The following is a 23,559-nucleotide window of genomic DNA, read 5'->3' on the forward strand; positions in this document are numbered from 1 at the left end:
TCTGGCCACCCTTGTTACAAGTCCATCACACAACTTGTTTAACATGTTTACCTTTTAAACGTTTGGAGAACTAACAGGTGGTTGCATGACTGAGATGTTTGTTTTAACAGGCTAAAAACTGGGAGGTAATTTAGGCATACGCTATGATGCAATAGGAAAATACCTAATTATTCCATTTTTGGCTCAGCTTTTCGTTTCGGTTAAAACTGCTGATAGCAAGGCTCGACAGGTTTTGTAGAGTAGTTCTCTTAACATTGCCTACATAGGAGAAACTGGCTCACTAGTAATAATGGCCGTGTTTTAGTTACTTGTGTATGAAACTTACTTGGCTTTAGTGCTAGAACTTAGTAAAGGATTTCTTCTCAGAGCTTCTGTCATCAGCAGTTACAGTGTGAATACAGACGGCTCTGAAAGCCCCATATCTATTTCAGCATGCTCTAGAAAGCCACTTTGAATATTTTTTGCCTCTACATAGAAGCACTGAGGAAATATCCTGAAAACAAGACAGCTAATTGTTATTATGCTTGGTACATTCATCCCAGTGTTTCAGTATATAGGTTACGATTGGCTCTTGGAACTGTCTGTTGAGCAAATAGAAGGAGCTAGGAATTTTGCAGGATAGTTAGTTGTTCATGGGGTTTGGAGTTAAGGGATGACTTCCAGAAGTAGACATGGTCAGGGATAGAGATTCTAGATCAGGAGTGGTTACCTTTCTCTATAAAGGGCCAGATAGTAAGTACTTTAGGATTTGTGGCTGCATTTCAATAAAACTTTTTTAAAAAAATAAAAACAGGCAGCGGGTCAGATTGGCTATGGGGCCATAATTTGCCAACCCCTGTTCTGGATTCCAGAAGATACTCCACTGGGTTGTGTGACTGATCTCAGAGGAAGAATAGCAGTGGTTTTCAGTTAACTGGGTAGCCTATAACCTTCAATATGCCAAGACTTCACAATATTTGTATATAATAAATTTGTTGTCAGAAAAGGCATTGTTTCTTCACTGGGTCTTTGAGGCTAATATGCATAGTGTTATTTAGTTATCCTCCATTTATTTCCCAAAATTGAGGTACTTAGGATAAAAAGCATGTATAAGTGTTAGCCATCAAAGTAAAATCAAAACCTACATTAGGTCACACAAAACAACTTCTGAATATTCCTTTTCCACCTGCCAATGCAAGCTGGTCACTCAGCCATTTCTGATAAGCCTCAGTTCTTGGGGCACCTCCTAAGTTTAATACTGATATGCTACCTATTTTATTTTATCTAGCATAATTTCCTTTCTGAAAATATTTTCCCCAGTGTTTTATATCAAGTCTCTTAACAAAGGAAGTGTTAGTCTCCATCATTTTTCTTCTGATTGAAGTATAAATCAAGAACTGTTTCACCGAATAAGTGGGTATATGCAAAGAAAAGAAAAAATCATAAGCTAATGAAATTTTGATGGGCAAATGACCTGTTCAAAGCAGATTGCAAGGCTCATAGAACTAACATTTCATTAGCCACAGGAACTGTTTCCAATCATCTTACTGATATATTTTTGCTCTCCAGGGGAAGGGAGTGTTAAATTACTTTAGAATTTGGTGGTCAGAAACACTGCTCAAATGTGGAGAGAGGAGGCAGGAATTTTGACTGAGCTGCAAGGGAGATGACTTTTCAGTTGGTGTCAGATGGTAGCAACAAGGCCAGGTGATTTGAAGGACTGCCACTGGAATTGTGACTTCAAAGACAGCTCTGAAATAGGGAAACTGATTTACAAGGAAACTCATACTATGAGTATGTACAAATGATTTTATTTACAAGGTGCTTATTAATATCGGGTCCAACTGCTTAACTAAGGAGATGCAGAAGATTATGTAGAGCTAGGCAGGGGTCTGCGGCATTGGGGAGGTGTGATAGCTGTGTCCTTGAGGACACTAGAGGAGGTAGAAGATACTTCCCTAGAACACAGGATAGCAGTCAAGGATTCATTCACAAGTGAAGACAGAAGCAGTCTCCTGGCAGTTGGAATAACATCAGAGTAGAAACAGAAGCAAGACAGGGGCAGTGTTAAGGACAAACAGACCACCTGTGTGACAGAATTTCAAGATGTGGTTGTGGGCTAACCTATGATGGACAAGAAATAAATTCTGTTATTGCCAGCTAGGAAAATTTTCAATATCTGTTCTAAAAACATTGATTGCCTCTGTAAATTTAGAAACATTCTAACCTTTAAATGGAAGAGAGAAATTCTTAAGAATTACCAACTTAAGCTGAGATCCCTTCTCTCATTCACTGTTGCTGAGGGGGACAAATTGGTGCAATATTTGTGGGGAGGAGGTAATTTGACTTTACCTGTTAAGGTAATACATGTGTGTATTTTCTGATCCTGAAACTGGACTTCCATAATTTATTATTTTTCAGTACACTCAGACTGGCAAAGATGTTTGTGCAAAGGTTATGATTATATTAAAAAACTGAAATGAATTGCAGAAAAGTTTGCATTTGTAAAGTTTTTGGATATGAAAAACTTTGAAAAACTCCCTTTAGAGAATTGCTGATCTGTATGTACAACCAAGGAAGTTTTGCCAGGACAAATTGTGTAGTGGAAAAAGTAAATTTCAGAACAATGTATAGTCTTCCTTCCATAACTGCAAGTTCCACATCTGTGGATTCAACAAACAGGGCATCAAAAATATTTAGAAAAATTAAAAAGAATAGCCAGGCTTGGTGTCTCACGCCTGTGATCCCAGGTAGAAGGCTGAGGCAAAAGGAGCACTTGAGCCCAGGAGCTCAAGGCTGCAGTGAGCGATGATCATACCGCTGTACTGCAGCCTAGGCCACAGCATGAGAACCTGTCTCTAAATAATAACAATAATAAGAGTACAATTTAAAATAATACACATAAAATACAGTGTAACAACTATTTACATAGTATTTACATTGTATGAGATATTCTAAGAGATGACTTAAAGCATACAAGAGGATGTGTATAGGTTATATGCAAATTCTGCACTATTTGACATAAGGAACTTGAGCATCAGTGGATTTTGGTATCTACGGGGAGTACTAAGGGATAGCTGTACATAGAATAATCTCTTTTCTTTGAAAGCAGTGGTAATCTGTGTGTGTGTGTGTGTGTGTGTGTGTGTATGCATAGAAGATTCAGACCCATACACAAATTGCTCATGGTGGTTATGGGGCAGGGATCACAGTGGATGAGGAAAAAGCCACTTTTATATTAACTAATTGGCTGTAGTAAGAGAACTTCATACTTCTTGCTTGCCACAGACACACCCAGGAGCAGGGGATTGAGAGGGGACTCATGTAATGCCTGGGTTCAGCTTAAGAAGAGCACATCATTAGAAGTGAAAAGAGCCTTCCCTTTTTTTGGGGGGGTGGGGGATGAAGTCTCCCTCTGTCACCCAGGCTGGAGTGCCGTGGTACAATATTGGCTCACTGCAACCTCTGCCTCCCAAGTTCAAGCGATTCTCCTGCCTCAGCCTCATGAATAACTTGGATTACAGGCGTCCACCACCACACCCGGCTAATTTTTTTGGTAGTTTTAGTAGAGACTGGATTTCTCCATGTTGGCCAGGCTGATCTCGAAATCCGCCTGCCCCGGCCTCCCAAAGTGCTGGGATTACAAGCATGAGCCACCATGCTTGGCCAAAAGAACCTTCTCTTCATAACTAATCTATGAGGTTTATGTGTCATCATTACAGATATTAAGAGTTATATGCCTGTATAACTCATACATTCATTTATTCATTAACTTAGCCAATATTTATTGAGTACTTACTGTGTGTAAAACACCATGCAAGGTACCTAGGCTATATAGCAATGACACAATAAAGGTATCCTCACAGCTGCAAGCTCAAGCAGACAGACCCAAGCCGTAACCAGGAAGCCTGAAGGAGGCGTATCGTTTCAATGAATGAATGTCTGTGCCTAATTCTGAGTAACAGCAGTTGGTATTACAATGAAAATAGAAGTGCCTGTGTATTAAATTTTCTTTCTTTTTCAGTTTTTTCTTCATTTTAGTCTTAGATATGTATTTTATGTATTTTCAAATACAGTTTTTGATGATGATTAGTGTTTTAGTTATGAAATCTTCTAGGAAGAGGTCACCTGGCTGTTCTGTGACAATGACCCACATAACCGTAAAGTGACTTTGGTTTTTAATTGCATCCCTGTGTCTCCTCAGCCTCCACAGAAGAAGAATCTCTAAAAAAAAAAACAGTATCTTTATATATGTAGAGATATATACACACGTATATTTTTTTATCTGCTGTCAACTGAATTGTTTGTATGTTATTTTTGTTTTTTCTTTTCACAGAAAAAGCAAAGGACAAAAGATCTTTCTCGGGTATTTCATTCTTACAGTCCATATAATCACAAGGTAAGAGAAGCATGTTAATAGCATATTAAGTATTAAAGTCTTTCCGACTGTATAGTACAATTTTCACCAACATACGGTGATTATGAAATACACTTGCCAATTACATTTATATTTCAATTTAAATTTTTCAGCTCTTTATCCCTTTTAAAAAAAACAGAAATGTTATATTTCTGAACTATAATAATTATATTTTATTCACATTGAAATCTAGTTATATATTGGCACTGCAATCTCAAAGACAGTGAAAAGATACATTTTGGGGTATATTTTGTTTGGTTGGTTTTTGTGTTTTCTTTCCGAACGCTGTACTGGAGGAACTTAGGTTTTGGATTGGTAAAGATAATTGAAATGCTGACTGCAAAACTTGATTCTTCATTGTTCCTGATAGAAAGTTATTTTTCTAAATAAAAATCCTAATAAAAATTAGTACCTAGCATTGTATCTGAAATATCTACTGCCTAGAGCTTTGCTACACAGAAAATGACCAAATAACATAACGACCCCCATGTACTCATCCCACAGCTTCATAGACTCATAGTCAGTCTTGTTTCATTTATACCCTACATTCTCCATCCCTCATATTTGAAGAATTTCTAGACATCTTTTCACTTGCAAGTATTTTACAATATATTTGTAAAAGATAAGGACTCTTTTAAAAAGAAAAAAATATGTAGCCATTTTTAAGAAAATGCTTAACACCACATCTTCATGGGGAAATAGATTACAAGGTTTCTGAGACTTGCGCAAAACTTCTAAACCATGTAAGATTCCAGTAAATCTGTTAATTCGAGGTGATTTCAGAAGCAAACAAAAAATATGCACAGTTGAAATGCTAATATAAACTTAAATCTTTATCTATGAATTTACAGGGAGACATGTGGTAGGGATTTTTTAACTAGCCAAAATAAGTAGTGTGAAAACTACTTTCCTCGGTTGAAAATACAGAGATGTCTGGATTCAGGAGGGAAAAATTGTGCCAGTTCATAGAAGTTGAAAGAATTTGAAACACTAGCTTCTAGTGTTTCTATAGTGACCAATTGACTTAAGCACCAAAAACTTGTAAAAGAGATGTTTATGCTTCATGTGACCATGGTGATATGTAATACTAAAAATTATCTCATTCCAAGTTACATTTTTCAAGCTAAATCAATCACATTGCAGAATGCAGCAATTTGTTTGAAAGAGATTGAGAGAGCCAATAGTGTCTGACAATGCAGACAGAAGGAGCAGGCTGATAAGTAATACAACAGCAAAAGGAATGAGATTGGCCAGATTTCTGAAGGTAACGTTGCATTTTTTTTTAGATGAAGCCACTTAATGAACATAAGTGCAGCAGTGGCTATAGTTAACATTTAACAACAACAAAAAAAAGGCAATGGCAAATCACAGGTTTTGCCTGGCTTGTCTAAATTTCGCCCACTTCTAACATTTTTAAATTCGCAGTTAAGGGAAATTCCATTCTTTTATTAGAACTCTTAATGGAACCTAGCCATTTGCAGCTTCTACCAGCTTCCTCTTCATATCCTTTGTGGCATTGTATCAAAGTCACCTCAGATTATTTTGGCTTCCCTTCATTCCTCTACAACTTAGTCATCAGGCAGTGAGGAATTGAATCTAAATGCTTGATGGAGTTCCTTTTGATCTTTAAGATTGGTAATAAATTATTGTAAATAGCTAGACTGCTTGATGAGTGCCTTTTGAAGCTCCTAAGTTTTGGCCTGTTGGCATTCTGTTTTATTCTGGATGTACAGTAGTGAAGGAAAATGGAAAAGTTTTATTCCAGGCAGCTCCCGGCCCCCTTAGTAGCCTCTACCTACTCTTCTAAGCTCCATCCAGGCAAATCTAACCATGTTCCTTTTAGTCTTGTCTCTCATTGATTGGAATGTCCACAAAGACTAGAACCACAGGGATAAAGTAACATGCACTATTTTCCCAATCTGAGAATGTTGCTATTTTTCCTCCCATAAATTAATAGAGGGTTGTGTTTAAACTTATTTTGTCATTTAAATTACCCACTTATATTCAAGCAAATTGGTTTTCTAGGCAGATAGGTTTTAGTGTAAAATGTTTTACAAGATGTGGTTAAAGTTGGTTTAGACATCTCATGCTCAGTGAGATTTCTGTAGTGATCTTTATGAAAATATATACATATATTGTCAGTGGAAGCTTTTATGAAATACAACATCAGTTGTCTGGGATTTGCTTTAATGCAGGCTGGTGCATTGGCTTATGCTGGTAATCCCAGCACTCTGGGAGTCTGAAGCTGGAGGATCGCTTGAGCCCAGAAGTTTGAGACCAGCCTGAGCAACATTTTGAAACTCTGTCTCTATTAAAAAAAAAAAAAAATTAAAAATTAGCCAGGCATGGTGTTGCAAACCCTGTAGTCCTAGCCACCAGGGTAGGTTTAGGCAGGAGAATCACTTGAGCCCTGGATTTCGAGTTACAGTGAGCTATGACTGCACCACTTTACTCCAGCCTGGGCAACAGAGCAACACCCCATCTCTAAAAGAATATATATATATATATATATATATTTTTTTTTTTTTTAATAATTTTGAAGAGCAGAGTGGATAGGGTACAGTAAAATAAGATTGGCCGCGTGTTGGTGATTATCAAAACTAAATGATGTTGGGGGGTGTTCATTGTTTCATTCTGCATTTTTCTATATGATTGAAATGTTTCATAATAAAAAGATCCAGAAAGTAAAATAAACTATGGTCTGCTCCTGGGAGTGAATGTTGTGATAGTTTGCCTCTCTAGCTATATTCATTTTAATGTTCATTTTCCCCTTGACGTAAGTTTATGCCAAAAAAAGGATAGTCAGCATTTTAGTGGATTCATCATGCTGAGTAAACTCAGAAATGCAACTCCTATTCCAAAGTTGGCATAATTTCCTGGGGTTTCATCCCAAATTACAGTGGGTCACTGAAATGATAGCCTTGCCTACTAGAAACTGTTAAAACAGTTGTAATTACAAAGGGTAGTTAGTGCAACCATTTTGTTCTCAGTGAGTCAGTTGTATTTGCTTTTCTTTCCTGCCCCCAACCAAGATTGCTCCTGCCTGACCCCAGACACAGGAAAGTCACCAGGTTAAACAAACGTGTTGTTTGAGTGAGCCCAGGTGCATTTCTTAATCATACCCCAAAGCCATTGTTTAGGTTGTAAATGGTCAGTTGGTTTTCTCTTAAATGCTGTTGCAAAAAGCAAATAAAGCTCAGAGCAAAATGTGTACCCAGAATAAGGCTTAGAAAACACTTTATTTCTTGCACTAAGAAATGTTACCTGAGACTAGAAGAATTGCATTTTTGTTTGTTGTCTCTGGTTCCATGTCCATTTCTTAAGTCGTTTTCAGGAATTCTTATAATAAATAAAGACTCATACAAAAGGGCTTGACAAAAGTTAATTCCCATTTATCTGTCCTTCTAAAAGAGAACATTAGTAAAGGTAATCCAAACTAGCCGATAATCTGGTTATATTTTATGCATTATGTTATTTCCTTTGTCATTTTAATAAGCAGGTAATAAACATAACTTGTATTACAGTTTCTGAAAACACACCATAGTCAGTACCAAGGAGGGTTACAGGGCCAGAGAGCTTCCGGGTCACAAAAAGTCCAACCTGGAGTTGATTTTTTTTTTCTTTTGATGAATCACAGGTATGTTAGAGTAGGCTATAATTAGAACACTTTTTTTAAAACCATGCAAATTAGCAAGGGCTATGTGACCTTGGCCTGAAGAAGACATTTCTCTGCACATAAAAAATGTCTTCCTGTTTCTTTCTCTCTTTCTTTTTTGTTAGACTTTATCAGAATTATGTGTTTAGGGGGAAATCTAGGTTTATGAGCCAAACACATGTGTTTATAATCTGCTAATGTGAGAAGTTATTCTAAAAAATTGAAATGCTTAGAAGGAAAATGTTCTTATTTACATCTACAGTGGTTTTTAACATCTGCAAAGTTAGTTTCTAAACACAGTTAATCTGCATGAATTAATGTACATTCCACCACTAAAAGTGAGTCTTTAACAGGTAGTCACTATTTTTCGGTATTTTGTGAAGTGGGCTTCTTGTTTTCTTTTAGTGACTTGTTATATTAACAATTTTTCTGCATATACATGTCAGTGGACACACTTGAGAAGAAACATTGTTATCTATCTCCTGTGTTGGTGAAGTGGGCTTTTCTTTTTTTTTTTTTTTTTGGATAATTCTCATTATTTAATTACTTTTCTACATATGCATGCATGTATCAACTGAACTAGAAGCAAATTCATATGTCATTCAATATGTATGTGTTTATGCACTTGATAAGTTAGCCTATGAGTAGAAAGAAAACTAACATTAGCACTTTTCTCCTCCAGAGCATCTTTTGTGCAGCAATCTCACCTTTTTAAAACAGCTCAGAACCTCTAAAAAGGCCTATCTGGGCCCAGATTGTTAAAATTATTGTGTAATTCTCCTCACCCACCTCATTACTTCTTCAGTCCCTCATCCGCAAACAATTCAATCTTTTTTTAAAACAAATCAGTTCAAACTGATGCCTGGTTTCCCAAAACACAGTCAACACTAATAGCAGATAAAAAGAGGGTGGTTATTGCTTCAAGAATTCAGACCTCTACTAAGAAGAAATGAGAGCAAGGACAGGCCATAAAAACTATAAGTCATTAACAGAGGAACTCCAAAAGTACAGCTGCCCAAGACCACTTAATTTAGACCCAGATACCCCTATATATTTCAGTAGTCTTTAGGGTAAACTAATTGGGATCAGTTTACATTTAGAAACAGATGTTTTGTTTAAAAATAGAATTTTTAGAAACATTAGTATTTTAGGAATAACTTTTACTTACCTTGAAAAGTCTCAGGAACGGCTTCTTCTTAAGGAGGTAGGGTAAATGAAGTATTACTACAGAGAGTGGTTGAATAAAAGAAATAATAAGCTAAACATGGTGGCTCATGCCTGTAATCTCAGCACTTTAGGAGGCCGAGGCAGTAGGACCACTTGAGGCCAGGAGTTTGAGACCAGTCTGGGCACATAACAAGACCCCATCTCCACAAAAAATGTGTTTTTTTTGTTTTTTTGTTTTTTTGTTTTTTTTAGATGGAGTTTCACTCTTGTCATCCAGGCTACAGTGTGGTGGCATTATCTCAGCTCACTGCAACCTCTGCCTCCCGGGTCCAAGCAATTCTCCTGCCTCAGCCTACCCGGCTAACTTTTTGTATTTTTAGTAGAGATGGGATTTCACCATGTTAGCCAGGCCAGTATCGAACTCCTGACCTCAGGTGATCCACCCGCTTCGGCCTCCCAAAGTGCTGGGATTACAGGCATGAGCCACTGTGCCTGGCCAAAAAATGTTTTAAAAAGAAAATTAGCCACGTGTGGTGGTGCATGCCTGTAGTCCCAGGTACTTGGGAGGCTGAGACAGGAAGATCTCTTGAGCCCAGACAGTCTAGACTGCAGTGAGCCATGATTGCACCACTGCACTCCAGCGTGGGCAACAGAGCAAGAGCCCACATATAAAAGAAAAAGAAAAAAAAAAAAGCAGTGAAAGAGTGGTTGAATAAGTGCTGATGGCTGGGTAAGGGACAAAAAAAAAAGTGTTTGAGATAAAAGATGAGGAAAGTAGAATCATTATCACCCCAAATTATTTACTTAAATAATTAGATGCTATAAAATATTAGTCTTTGAGATTTTTATTATATTTTTATCTTAAAGAAAGACTGGGTATGGTGGCTCATCCCTGTAATCCCAGTACTTTGGGAGGCTGTGGTGAGAGATTCATTTGAACCTAGGAGTTTGAGACCAGCCTGGACAACATAAGGAGACACCTGTCTCTACACAAATTTAAAAATTAGCCAGGTGTGGTGGCATGTGCCTGTGTTTCCAGCTACTCAGGAGGCTGAAGTGAGAGGATCAGATGGCTTGAGCCCAGGATTTCGAGACTGCAGTGAGTTGTGATCGCACCACTGCACTCCAGCCTCAATGACAGAGCAAGACATTGTCTCTAAAAAAGAAAAAAGAAAAGAAAAGATAAAAGACTGCTCTAGGCGTAACTTGAGTGGGATAATTTTAAGTAGAGTATCAGTACAATAAATTTTTAATGATAGTATTAAATATGTAAAAAATATTGACATATATTTCAATAATCACACTTCCTATGACTACCTTAAGAACTGTTGTTAATTCGTATCTGCTAGTGTACAGGGAATTCACATCTACTAGAGTACAGTAAACTATTATATAATAAAAATGTAAAATATTTTCTACAGTTTTGGGCAGAGGCATACAGCAAAAATGTATATCAAAAGCCTTGAGTTATACTACCATCCCTTCTTCGCTCAAAGACTAGGAGTCTCTGTAGCATCAAGCTTCTTAAATGTGTAAGAGGGACAGTTTCATTTCAGATGTCACTTATTGATTTACATTTCTCTGTTAATCAGATTTATCTAGTGATTTAAGATTACAAAAGTCACTTCACCCAGCTCTTTTTGTTTGAAGAATAATGGCCATTTGACTCAATCCTGAGAGCCACGGTATTGTCAAGCCTTCATTATCTCCTGTGCTTTGAATAACATAATGTAGCAACAGAGTGCTTTGAGTTGTTTTTCTAGAGAGAGAGATGTGGGTTTGGATTATTGCCTGCTGGCCCTGTTGAGCTTTGAGCTATCTGCTGTCTGGAAATAGCAAATTCAGTTTTTAATGGATCCGGCACTCTATGATAGCCAGGTTTTCATGGCACATGCAGATAAAGAAACAAGTTATTGATTTGGCATGTTTATGCCATGCTTAAAACAGTTCTCTGCAGCAGATTGTCCAAAGCCATTTGTGCACTTAACTCTATTTCTCATCTTTGGCAAAAACAAAAAAGTGTTTAAAAAGTAATTTTAGGGATGTTGTTAAATATCAGGAACAATTGAATAAATGTCTTGTTGATGAGATTCCCTATTGTTTTATTGATACGTGTCCTTATACGAAAACCATGCTCAGGGTATGCCCTTGAAACACAGGGAAGTCAGTACCTCAATAAGTGTTAAATCCATTTCCTCATCCTCACTCTAAAGCCAAATGAATGACCCAGCCTTGAAATACGGACATACTGGAGCGGTCTTTAGGTGTAAAATCTGTGCTTTTGTTTATTAAAGTATCTTCCCTCTCAAGCTGACCATAGAGTTGTTGCCAAAGATGCAGACATAGCTGAGCTGTTTCCTGCTTCAGCAGAGGGTAACCCTAGCCCTTCCTTGCATCCTCATCAATGCCAACCTAATCCAAAGACATTTTTCTCATTTTTAACCCTCATCAGCCTGTGATTTGAGTAGCAGATTATGTTTAACAATTATACCTATACATTTTTTGCCTAATTTTGATATCATACCTGTATATGTTTCCCTTTGCCTTTTTAACATGGCATTATTCTAACAATTAAGCATTATTTTTTACATGAGTTTAATTTGTTTTCTTACTGTAACTGCAGAGATGGGTAGAATGGAGGTATTTACAAATGGCAGAAATTTGGTGCTCTTAAGATGATAGATCCAGAGACCCATCGATGCCAGAATTTTGCTCAGCCGGTTACCCTGAGGATTGACAAAAAGATTGAAATCTGAGTAGACTTTTATTATGATGATTAATTTGTAATAAAGCAACCATTTAAAGCACACCATGTAACCAGCGCTATTCTCAAAGCTTTACCTATGAATATAACTCATTTATCTTTATACCAACACTCTAAGGTGAATATGCTGGTAAATTACAGAGCAGTCTAGCTCTGGAGTCCGTGCTCATCACTTCTAGGCTTCAAGTAGCTGAAAATCGTGTCAAATGCTCTAATGAACAATGGATTGACAATCACAACTTAAGCTCAAGGTCAAAGTGAGCCTTCTTCCACTGCCTTTCTTTCCCTTACCCCAAAGCTAAACCTAAGTAGGTAAACTATCTAGAAATAAAGGTGTGGCTGGGCATGGTGATGCAAGCCTATAGTCCCTGCTACTAGGTAGGCTGAGGCAGGAGGATCTCTTGAGCCCAGGAGTTCGAGGCTGTAATGCTCAATGATCGTGCCTGTGAATAGCCAGTGCAGTCCAGTTGGGGAAACATAGAAAGATCCTGTCTCTCTCTCTAAAAAAAAAAAAAAAGAAGAAAAAGAAATGAAAAAACAGAAATAGAGGTGTGAGAAGGAATAAGGAGAGACAGAAGATAGACCTAGGCAGGAGGAAAGCATTGAGGACTCCATTAAATGATTGCCCAGTAAAGTAGACAATAAAGCAGTCAAGTTTATCCTAAAAATGCCACCCTCACCTCCACTCTTCCCCAGCCTGATTAATTCAGCACCAGCACTGGGGCAAAGGAAGCATGATTTAAGCTGGGTCTTAAGGCTCATACCACACAAGGACTAGCAGGTGGCTGGTAGGCCCTGTTGGGCACTGGGTTTCTAATAGAATCCTGTCCAGCTTGCTTTTCTCCCTGACACCCCTCCCATGGTGGGTGGAGTTGAGGCAGTTTGGCAGCACAGTGGTCCCAGCCAAATGATTGAAGTTTTTTTAGGACCAACACAGCAAGGGATATCCAAGCCAGAGAAATAGGCTTAGCCAGAGGCTGAAAACCTGAAACAGAAAAATTGAAAAGAAAATCAGCTAAAGTGATGATACATGGAGATGGGAAAATGGCAGCAGGGCAAGAGAGAAGAGACAGGATACCATCCTGTTCAGTTGATCTGGACACTAGCCAGCATTTGTGACTGCCTTTTATGGACAGGTGGGGTCACGGTGCAGAGATTGGAAAATTTCCCAGGTCATCATTTAAGAATACCCTACTTAGAAGCATATTCTCTCCCCTGCACCTCCCTATCCAAGAACTCCCAGGAATATCAGTAATAGGGAAAAGGCAACATTTCATGATGAAATCCTTTGCTAACATTCAGTATAAAAGCATTAATGAATTAATCAACAGGTCTACATAGATATGGCAGTTACTGTATTTTCAGATTATTTACCACACCTAAAAGTATCTGTGTTTCAACTGTCATTGGTTATATACTTCCTCTATGAAATTCACTAACATAAGGAAGAAACTAGCAAAGGGACAAAGAGGAACGTCACTGTGCCAAGAGCCAGAGTACTTCCCATCCATCCCGGGGCTGCTCACCTCCTGTTCTGCCACCAGTTGCCCTGGGTATGTCCTTGGTTATCAGTCTTTGCACCCAGTGAAGATGTATCCCCATTCTCTTTCTCTCATTCTCTTTCTCTCTTGACGATGTGAGGGTCTTGATACATACCCTGCCCCATCAACTCTTTCTGGTTTTTTTCCTGTATCTCCCCACCAGTGTGCGCTTCCTAACCTTTCTCATCTCCATCCAGAGGACAAACTTGGCTAGCACACCATCTACTTGATATATAAGACCTGTTACATGTCAGAGTTAGCAAATAAAAACAAAGGACACCCCCTTAAATTCAAATTTCAGTAAATTGTGTGTGTTTGTTTTTTTTAGAATATGCCATGCAATATGTGGGACATACTTATACTAAAAATTCATTCATTGCAGAGCGCAGTTGGCTCTCGCCTATAATCCCAGGACTTTGGGAGGCCAAGGTGGGTAAATCTGTTGAACCCAGGAGTTTGAGACCACATTGGGCAACATGGCAAAATCCCATCTCTACCAAAAAAAAGCTACAAAATCAGCTGGGTGTGGTAGTGGGCGCCTGTAGCTCCTTGGGAGGCTAAGGTGGGAGGATGGCTTAACCCCAGGAGCTGGTGGTTGTAGTGAGCTGCGACTGCACCACTGCACTCCAGCCTGGGCAACAAAGAGAGACCCCTGTCTCAAAAAAATTTATTCATTATTTATCTGAAATTTATATGTAGCTGTGTGCCCTATTTTTAGCTGGAAACCCTAGTTGCATGAGCATTATACATTCCACTTGGGCAAATTGAGGCTCGAAAGACAAACAGGACCCACAACGCAGTGAAACACAAAATGATGGTAAAACTTCCCCTTTGTTTACTACAAAGGACCTGAGGAAGTTTTTTCCTATTCCTAATCCTATCCTTGTATATAATGCACCTGGTCTCCCCATCAAAGGCTAACACATGTGTCAGATACAGTTTTTCAAACTTTTATTAGTTCATTTAGGAAGAAAAAGGTTTCATTTGACTTTGGTTCTCTCAAATATGTTGACAAAGTTTTAACCTGGGGAACCTGTTTGGAAAATTGTTCAGAAGGCACAATGAAAAATTAAATTTAAAAGTGTCCATACTATGTTTTCCAGGAAGAAGAATTTTCCAATTTCTCCCTACCCCCAGAAGGTACACTTTGTTTCTCTGTGACACATTTTATCATAAAATATAATTAATAACTTATTTGTAGCTGAAGTTATTTATGTTGAGACGTACTGAGAAACATTAATGCTGCTGAGGCTTTAAACAAGGCACATAAGCATCCACTAGAGAAGTGAGGAGGCTATTACTGCTTTTTCCTCCTTTTGCTTTGCTGCTCATGTTTGAAGACTGTCGAGGGTCCTGTGATTGGTAGTTTGGGCTGATGCTGTTTGCCGACTGGGCTCCCCAGGCCTGCCTTTGTCTTCCTCAGCAATATTTTTAACAGCAGCTGAAAGGCCACTCTCAGATGATTACCAGCCTTCAACACAGATTCAGGGTTGCACAAAACCATTTCCAGATTTCTGTTTACAAAGAATGGTGAGATGAAAGTATTTCCATGGGCCAATAATTTATTCTCACTGGGGTTTTCGTGTAAGATTAAGAAGACATGATTACAGTTACCATTTATTGCACTTTTAAACGTATACATTAACACTCTTGAAATTGGGAAACTAGAGAATTTTAGCATCTGGAAAGAAAGTAAGTCAACCAGCTTCTCCTAATGATTGTTAATATTTTCCATTATTCAACACTCTGCCTTTGGGTGCCTTTAAGAACTCCAGAGGCATTTTAAATGCACATGTGTCAAATAAAAGTAAAGGAATTTTAAAGACTCAACATTGCTTGAATTTAGCTATCGTTATGTGGTGGACACATAGGTAAGAAAGGAGACTATTCCACTTTTAATTACGTTAAAGTGTAACAACAATCCAGCTACAATGCTTAAAACAGAAATCTCTAATTCATTTAGGCTTTGCGGGTGGCGGTAGGGGGTGTCTTTTTAAAGCTGCTTATTTATATCTTTATTATTTACTTTTTATTTCTTATGGACACTTTCATTTCTAACTTAAAAGTTTCACTGGATGTAGCTAATGTTTTTAGGATTTGCCTCGCTCCCTCTCCCACTCCTCCCGACCATCTTCCCCTCCTCTGCTCCTTTCCTCCTCTCCCTTCCTCTTTCTTCCTATTGAGAACTCCATTTCCCTAGTTTACTTCCTGTTAGAAAGTATGAATCAATGAAATTTGCTAATACTTGCCTTAGAGGGTTGTCATAAGGATTCAATGGAAAGCATCTAGAATAGCATCTAGCACACAATAAGTGCTCAATAAATGACTATGGGCCGGGCGCGGTGGCTCAAGCCTGTAATCCCAGCACTTTGGGAGGCCGAGACGGGCGGATCACGAGGTCAGGAGATCGAGACCATCCTGGCTAACACGGTGAAACCGCGTCTCTACTAAAAAATACAAAAAACTAGCCGGGTGAAGTGGCGGGCGCCTGTAGTACCAGCTACTCAGGAGACTGAGGCAGGAGAATGGCGTAAACCCGGGAGGTGGAGCTTGCAGTGAGCTGAGATCTGGCCACTGCACTCCAGCCTGGGCGACAGAGCGAGACTCCGTCTCCAAAAATAAATAAATAAATAAATGACTGTGATTCTTATAGCAAAATTATACTTTCCAGAATATCAGCTCTGCCACTAGTACTCATCACATGGTATGTGTTCAATAAATAACTGGTTATTTTAATGTGAAGTTATAATTATTAGAACTTAAGTAGGGATTTTGTCTATTTTGTTCACTGCTTCCTCAACACCCAAAGCAGTTCTTGACATGTAGGAAGTGCTCTGTAAATATCTGTTGATTGGAGGAATTAATATGTTTTCTCTTCTAAAACTTCAGCAGAGTGTGTGTAGAAATCTTCATTCTTCCTAATGGTTACAGTGGCCATGGGTTTTGTTGCTTTCAGTTTCTCCTTCCATATTTGTTGATGATTTTCTTATACCATTCTTTATACTTACATTTTCTTAGTATCCCACCTACTTTTGCATTTCCCCACATAATTTCTTAGGGGTTCTTGCTTTTTTCCCTCTGTTGTGAGCTTGGGCTCTTCAACATGGTGCATTTGGCTACTTCTTTCTCTTCTATTGGAGACAGTCATGTGAATACTCAATACTAGGTTCAATCCTAGGTTTATCCGTTCTCCCTGGTAAGAGTCTTACACTATAGAGCTGGGAAGGCCCTTAGAGCTCATGGAGTCCCACTGCCCTCCTCCATCCCACCTCTGTTGTTCAGGGAAGAAAGGCTTTTTTGTCCTGTTGATTTAATACTCATCCTTCAAGACCCAGTTTAATTTCATCTTCTTTGCCTCTTCTCTGATATACACAGAGGATTGCTCTCACCTCTTGCTACCACTCTGACTTGTATATACCTTTATTATTTGACTTTGTGAGCTCATAGAATTCAGTTCCATTTAACAAACATTTGAGGTTTTTCCTGGGAGGCAGGCAGAATAACTAGAGTAAGATGCTTACAATCCATTGGGGCGGGGGCCCCATCTCCTCACTGCCAGGGGAAGACCTTGAATTATGGACTGGAATTGAATGTGTTTTATGTATGAAGTATATTTTACTATTCTTTGAAGCTGGGTACTATAACTATACAAGGCACTTAACCATCATCCCACAGCAAATACGGGGCTAAAATCCAGTCTTTTAATTCCCAGTTTTGTGCTCTGTCTTTGCAAAAATTAATATAGTTGGAATGTCCCAGTAGTAATAACCACAGCTGTGGGAGAATGACCTAAGTAAGTTTACTCTTGGTTTTAATTATAAATTAAGTAATACATGCTCTTAATACCCTATTCAAAGATATTCTCCCTTTGTAACCTTATCCGAGAGACCCCTGTTTTCTTCTCCAGTGGCAGCCACTGTTGCTGGTTTTGTATATATGCTTCTAGAGTTATTTTATGCATACACAAATACATACCTTCATGTAAATGTCAGTATGTGTTTTTATATAGATACATGCCTTTTAAAAATGTAAATATTAACATACTAGAAAGTCTTCTGTTTCTTTTTTCAGTTTACAGTGTATCTTGGAGATAATTTCAAACAGTACATAAAGAGCTGCTTCATTCTTTGTTTAAAAAAAGCTGTATATATTATATACCAGTTATTCACCATATTTATTTAACTGGACTCTTACTGGTGGATCTTTGAGTGGCATCTGATGTTTTTGATCTTACAAACAGTGCTGTGCAGTGTATAATCTCACAAACATGTAATCTCATCCATATATAACTGTTACCTGTAGGATAAATTCCTAGAAGTAAATATCTAGATATTAGGTGTGTACATATTAAATCATGATAGATATTGGCCGAGACTGACTCAGCAAGATGTTCTGGTGTACTCGCCCATCAACAAGGTAATAGAGCGCTTGTTTCCCCACACCTCCACTATACACCATGTCAACTAACTTTTAAAATCTTTCCCTATTAGGGAAACAAAGATAACTTCTTGTAGCTTTAATTTATATTTCTCTTATGAATGGTGTCACTCAGTTATTAGAAATAGCCACAAAAACAGAGTGATTTGGTCTTTGATTTTAAACTTTTAAAATCCACATTTCAAAATTTCTGACTCTTCCACGTGCGAGCTAGATGATGTTGGCAAGATACTTAAGTTCTCTTTGCCTTGGTTTTCTCCTCTGTAAAATGAGAATACTTCATTCCATAGACTCTAAGCCATTATTAAGTCTTACTAATTTTAAGACTCGCCATTAATTTTACATAACACTAAGAAAAAAATGCCCATTACAACAGTGTCTTAAAGTGAGAAATGCTAAAATATAAAATAATATGCATCTTAGAATCAATGAAATTTGCTAATACTTGCCTTAGAAGGTCATCATAGGGATTAAATGGAAAGCACACACAGTAAGTACTCAATAAATGACTATTCTTGCAGTAAAGTTATAGTTTCTAGAATGTCAGCTCTACCACTAGTACTCACCACATGGTATATGTTCAATAAATAACTGATTATTTTAATGTTAAATTATAGTTATTAGAATGGAAGTAGGAATTTTGTCTATTTTGTTCAATGTTGTTTTTTTCCCCAACGCCAAAGCAGTTCTTGACATGTGGGAGGTGCTCTGTAAATATCTGTTGATTGAAGGAATTAATATGTTTCCTCTTCTAAAACTTCAGCAGAGTGTCGGTAGAGATCTTAATTCTTCCTAACAGCTGCAGTGGTCGTAGGTTTTGGGGTTATGTGGTCTTTACCTCTGCCACCTTGTCCCCCATACACGTCAAAACCTCTAGACCTTATCACAAACCACCTGATTTCATTTTAAAAATAACTAAGCTCTGTGGAGCTCAGTGTAAACATTTAAAAACCTTTATTAATAAAACCAAAAACTTTGAATTGAAAGAGTTCTTCAGAATATTGTTGATATTTTATCCAAACAAGAGTCAAAGTGTTTTTACATAATCTGTACAGGATCCTAATAAGAATTTGGCAAGATTTGTGGAAGTCCTGCATTTTAGAATTTGCATTTTTAAAATATATTGCACTGTCTGTACAAATCATGTGGTCTTGGACTATTGTTATTCAGTATATATTTCCGCTACAGAAAGTATAAAGAAATAAAGCCTTCTTTTTGAAGTACCACATTTTATTTTGTTTTTTAATGGAATATGAGCTCATAGGAGTTTTTTCCTTTATCTCAGCTATAAGAGTATGGGCTTTAAGAAAGTCTTTATTACTTCATAGAGTCTATATCCTTTTTGCTTTTCTCTTTGAATTTCAGACTTTTCTCACATTAGACTACTTGGTTTTATAGACTTTGCTTTGGTTAGTTTGGTCGTAGATAGCTGAATATTTCCATATTGCATAAGTCTCTCTGTTTTCAACCTTTGAGAATGTAGGATGTAATACTGATTTGTTTCTGTATTTTATTTATTTATTCATTTAGAGACAAGATCATACACTGTTGTCCAGGCTTAGAGTACAGTGCCACAATGATATAGCTCACTGCAGCCTTGAACTCCTGGGTTTAAGCAGTCCCCCCATATCAGCCTTCCTAGTAGCTGGGATACAGGCACACACTACCATCCCCAGTTAGGTTTTCTTTGTTTTTTGTTTTTTTTGGTAGGAGGAGGGTCTTAGTATGTTGCCGAGGCTGGTCTCAAACTACTGGCCTTGAGTGATCCTCCCACCTTGACCCTTCAAAATTAAAAGGATTACAGGCATGAGCCACCTCTCCCGGCTGTATTTAGTTGCTTTAAAAAGAGGAGATAGGAAATACATTATGTGTTTTTATGAATATTTGTATGTGTATATATATGTGTGTGTGTATAGATAGATGTGCATGCTGTGTAAAATATGAACTCTGGCTGATTTCAAGACTAGCTGGGATGACTTAATTCTCCATAGATAGCCCAGGTTTTCTGGCTAATATTATTTTCCCCACCTTATAAATGTCTTTAAAACTCTGAACGGTGGCTGGGATACCTGTAATCCCAGCACTTTGAGAGGCTGAGGCAGGTGGATCACTTGAGGCCAGGAGCTGGAGACCAGCTTGGCCAACATAGTAAAACCCCATCTCTACAAAAAATAGAAAAATTAGCCAGGTGTGGTGGTGCACGCCTATAGACCCAGATACTCAGGAGGCTAAGGTAGAAGGATCACTTGAGCCTGGGAGGCGGGGTTTACAGTGAGCCAAGAATGCAACACTGCACTTCAGCCTGGGCAACAGAGCGGAACTCCATCCCAAAACAATAACAACAACAACAAAAAACAGGAAAACTCTGAAGGGCTTTGAGTGTACTCCAAATTAAGTGTGGATATTGGTACCTCAAGTTTAGCTGATAGGGCTTGAGTCCGAGTCTTGTTAAAAACTCAGCCTGTCTTTTACAGTACAACCTGGTCCTGCTCTGAGGCCCTGTGTCCAGGAACTGAACCTGTTCTTGCATGAGCATCTCCACGTGGGTGAAGTTCACTCACACATGTTATGTAACAAGTCCACTTTTATCACAGACCTGTTTTTGATGTGTTTATATGATTTTACAGTCACTAACCTTTCCCTTACTTGAAAATGATAAGGTCTAAACCTGAAAGTTTGCTCTGAAAATTTGAGGCAAACCTATTATCTCCTGAAATACTATCACAGTCTGCACTAGGGCTTAGAACAACAGATTTAAATTGCTACCCAGCTATCACTAAATTAGTGCCCCGAAGGTCAGTAGCTGCGAACACTTCCCACACTTCCATATACCTTTCTAGGACTGATTAGTGATTCAGCTTTCTCTTTTTGTACTTGGTAGCTTTAAACATTCACTAGTTCTCACTTCAGTTGTAACATGCACATGTTCTCATTTTAAACAAAGCCAAATGGGTTTTAAATCCATAATCATTTTCAAATCGAGTATTCATGATAAATTTGGAATATGTAATAGATATGTACTTAAAACTTCACTCAAGAATTGCAGAATACTTATCTAAACATAGGTGTGTGCGTGTGTTTTGTAATTTTCAGGGAATAGATTGATAATGGAATAGTGCTTGTTAGCATATGTCTCTATCAGGGTTTCTTCTGGCCTCTCTGGCTTCCTCCTTCACATTTATTTTCATTTGTGTCTCTCTGATGTTGCTGCTGCCCATTCACAATAGTGGTCTGTTCCTTGGTAGGCCATGGCTGCTCAGATGCATCCCAGACATACATGCAACAGACTTGGGGCATTTCCTTTGGAATGGTACCCCAGCCCCACTATATCCAGGACTGAATTCATCACTGTATTTATTACCTTGATGAGTATTACATCTCTCCAGCTACTGAGCCAAAACCAGAATGTCATCCTAGACTCCTCCTACTCCCTTTACCCACTACTTTTGATTGCACTCATTTTCCCCAATCTACACCTGTAATTTATCTAGATTTGACCTCTTTCTCTTTGTGGCAATGGCAATGGCCACAAAGAGAATGAGGTCAAATCTAGATAAATTATAGGTTCACTTGGTGGCAGTTTTCTCCTGAATTTCCTCATCTCTCCCAAACTGATTTTCCTATTTCCATTCTCACTGACTTCTCCCAAAACCCAATCCATTCTCTCACTGCTTTGATGGGGATACTTATAAAATGCCATCCAGACTGTTGATCCCTTGTGTAAAATTCTTTTGTAGCCCTCAGTCAGTTGCAGGATACAGCCCCAGCATGATCCATAAGGCCCTTCCTGGCTAGTAGGCTAGTAGGTCCTTACCTTTTAGCTCATTTTCCATGCTTTCCCCAGTACGCTACACTCTCTCTGGTTTCAGTATCTATGCATAAGTTGTTTTTTGTTTCTAGAAGCCACCGTTACTTCATTCATCTGTTTCATCTTTCCCAATATGATATAGTTTGGCTGTGTCCCCATCCAAAATCCCATCTTGAATTATAATCCAATAATCCCCACATGTCAAGGGAGAAGCCAGGTGGAGGTGATTGAATCATGGAGGCAATTTCCCCCATCCTGTTGTTATGATAGTGAGTGAGTTCTCATGAGATCTGATGGTTTTATAAGTGTTTGGTAGTTCCTCCTGCATTCATTCTCCTTCCTAGTGGCATGTGAAGAAGGTGCCTTGCTTCTTCTTGCTTCTTCCCTTTTGTCTTCTGCCATGATTGTAAGTTCCCTAAGGCCTCCCCAGCCATGAGGAGCTATGAGTCAATTAAACTTCTTTCCTTGGCCAGGCGCAGTGGCTCACGCCTGTAATCCCAGCACTTTGGGAGGCCGAGGCGGGCGGATCCCCTGAGATCGGGAGTTCGAGACCAGCCTGACCAACATGGAGAAACCCTGTCTCTACTAATAATACAAAATTATCCAGGCATGGTGGTGCTTGCCTGTAATCCCAGCTACTCGGGAGGCTGAGGCAGGAGAATCGCTTGAACCTGGGGGGCAGAGGTTGCGGTGAGCCAAGATTGCACCATTGTGCTCCAGGCTGGGCAACAAGAGCGAAACTCCATCTCAAAAAAAAGCACAAAAAAAAAAACAAAAAAACCCTCTTTCCTGTATAAATTACCCAGCCTCGGGCAGTTCTTTATTGCGGTGTAAGAATAGGCTAATACACCATTAGAAATCAGAGCTGGTGCTTCTTTCTAGGAGCTCTCCTGTCTTCCTCTACTCTCAGCTCCTTTGGGGAGTTAGGTGTCCCTTTCATGTGCTCCCACAATCTCTGTGCTTCCCTGACCTCATTATGTGTCTCCCCTAGATAACTGAAGGTTTTGAGGGCAGGGCTTGTGTTAACTAAAGTCTATATGCAGCTCTGGAGGACTAGTACAGTGGCTGACACATAACAGATGTTCAATAAAAGTTCATTTAGAGAAAGAGCATGATGTTTTCCAAGGTCAGGGTTTCTCATGCACAGGTGCTCTAGTATATGTTTCTTTCACACATCTTTTGTATTCCATGCACACACAGGAAATTAAAAAGCATGTGTGGACAGCAGTGTTTCCACAGTATTTCCATATTTCATATTTAAAATCAATCTTTCTATTCCCAATTATGTTACATTTAAGTGACATTAAGGGGAATGATGTACTAGCAGTCTGGTCTTTCCTCTGTAGTTACATAAAGAGAGTAAAGCTCCTTATAATGGAGCAATTCCCCCTCCATTCCAGAGATTCCCAAACTTGATGGCACATTAGAATCAGCAGGGGTGCTTTAAGATATACTGTGCTTGGGTCCTACACATATACACAATGTGTGTGTTGTGTTGCTTCTAAATGTTCTAGAGAATAAGTTGTGCTCATTGGCTTTGTTATCGTTACCCATTCCCTTCTCAGCTGAGCACTCAACCTTGCTCCTTTTATGCATCTGCAGTCAGCTCATTTTCCCGCTTCTGGCACTTCTGTAAACTTCACCACTTGCCTAAGTCCTCTTCCCTTTCCTTGGCTTGTACTGTAGCTCCTGCCCCTCATGAATCAGTTTATATTTGTATTGCTCAAATTGCAGACATGAGCTTGCCATTTTGAATTTCTAGTTTTACCTATATTTTGCTTAATCTGATAA

General features: G+C 38.6%; 1 protein-coding gene across 2 annotated transcripts in view; it reads left to right on the forward strand.

Moving 5' to 3' along the window:
* The window catches only part of CDKAL1 (CDK5 regulatory subunit associated protein 1-like 1), a 715,588-nt gene that overhangs the window by 585,010 nt on the left and 107,019 nt on the right, over window positions 1-23,559 (forward strand). The window contains exon 13 of one of the 2 annotated variants that reach the window (XM_011962766.1): window positions 4,316-4,378. The exons of the other annotated variant lie outside the window; for it this stretch is intronic. Coding sequence (XP_011818156.1) covers window positions 4,316-4,378 — 63 coding nt within the window. The remainder of the gene's footprint in view (window positions 1-4,315; window positions 4,379-23,559) is intronic. 2 annotated transcript variants of the gene reach the window in all.

Source organism: Colobus angolensis, unplaced genomic scaffold, assembly GCF_000951035.1.
Source record: "Colobus angolensis palliatus isolate OR3802 unplaced genomic scaffold, Cang.pa_1.0 Scaffold6, whole genome shotgun sequence".
Classification (NCBI taxonomy): Eukaryota; Metazoa; Chordata; class Mammalia; order Primates; family Cercopithecidae; genus Colobus; species Colobus angolensis.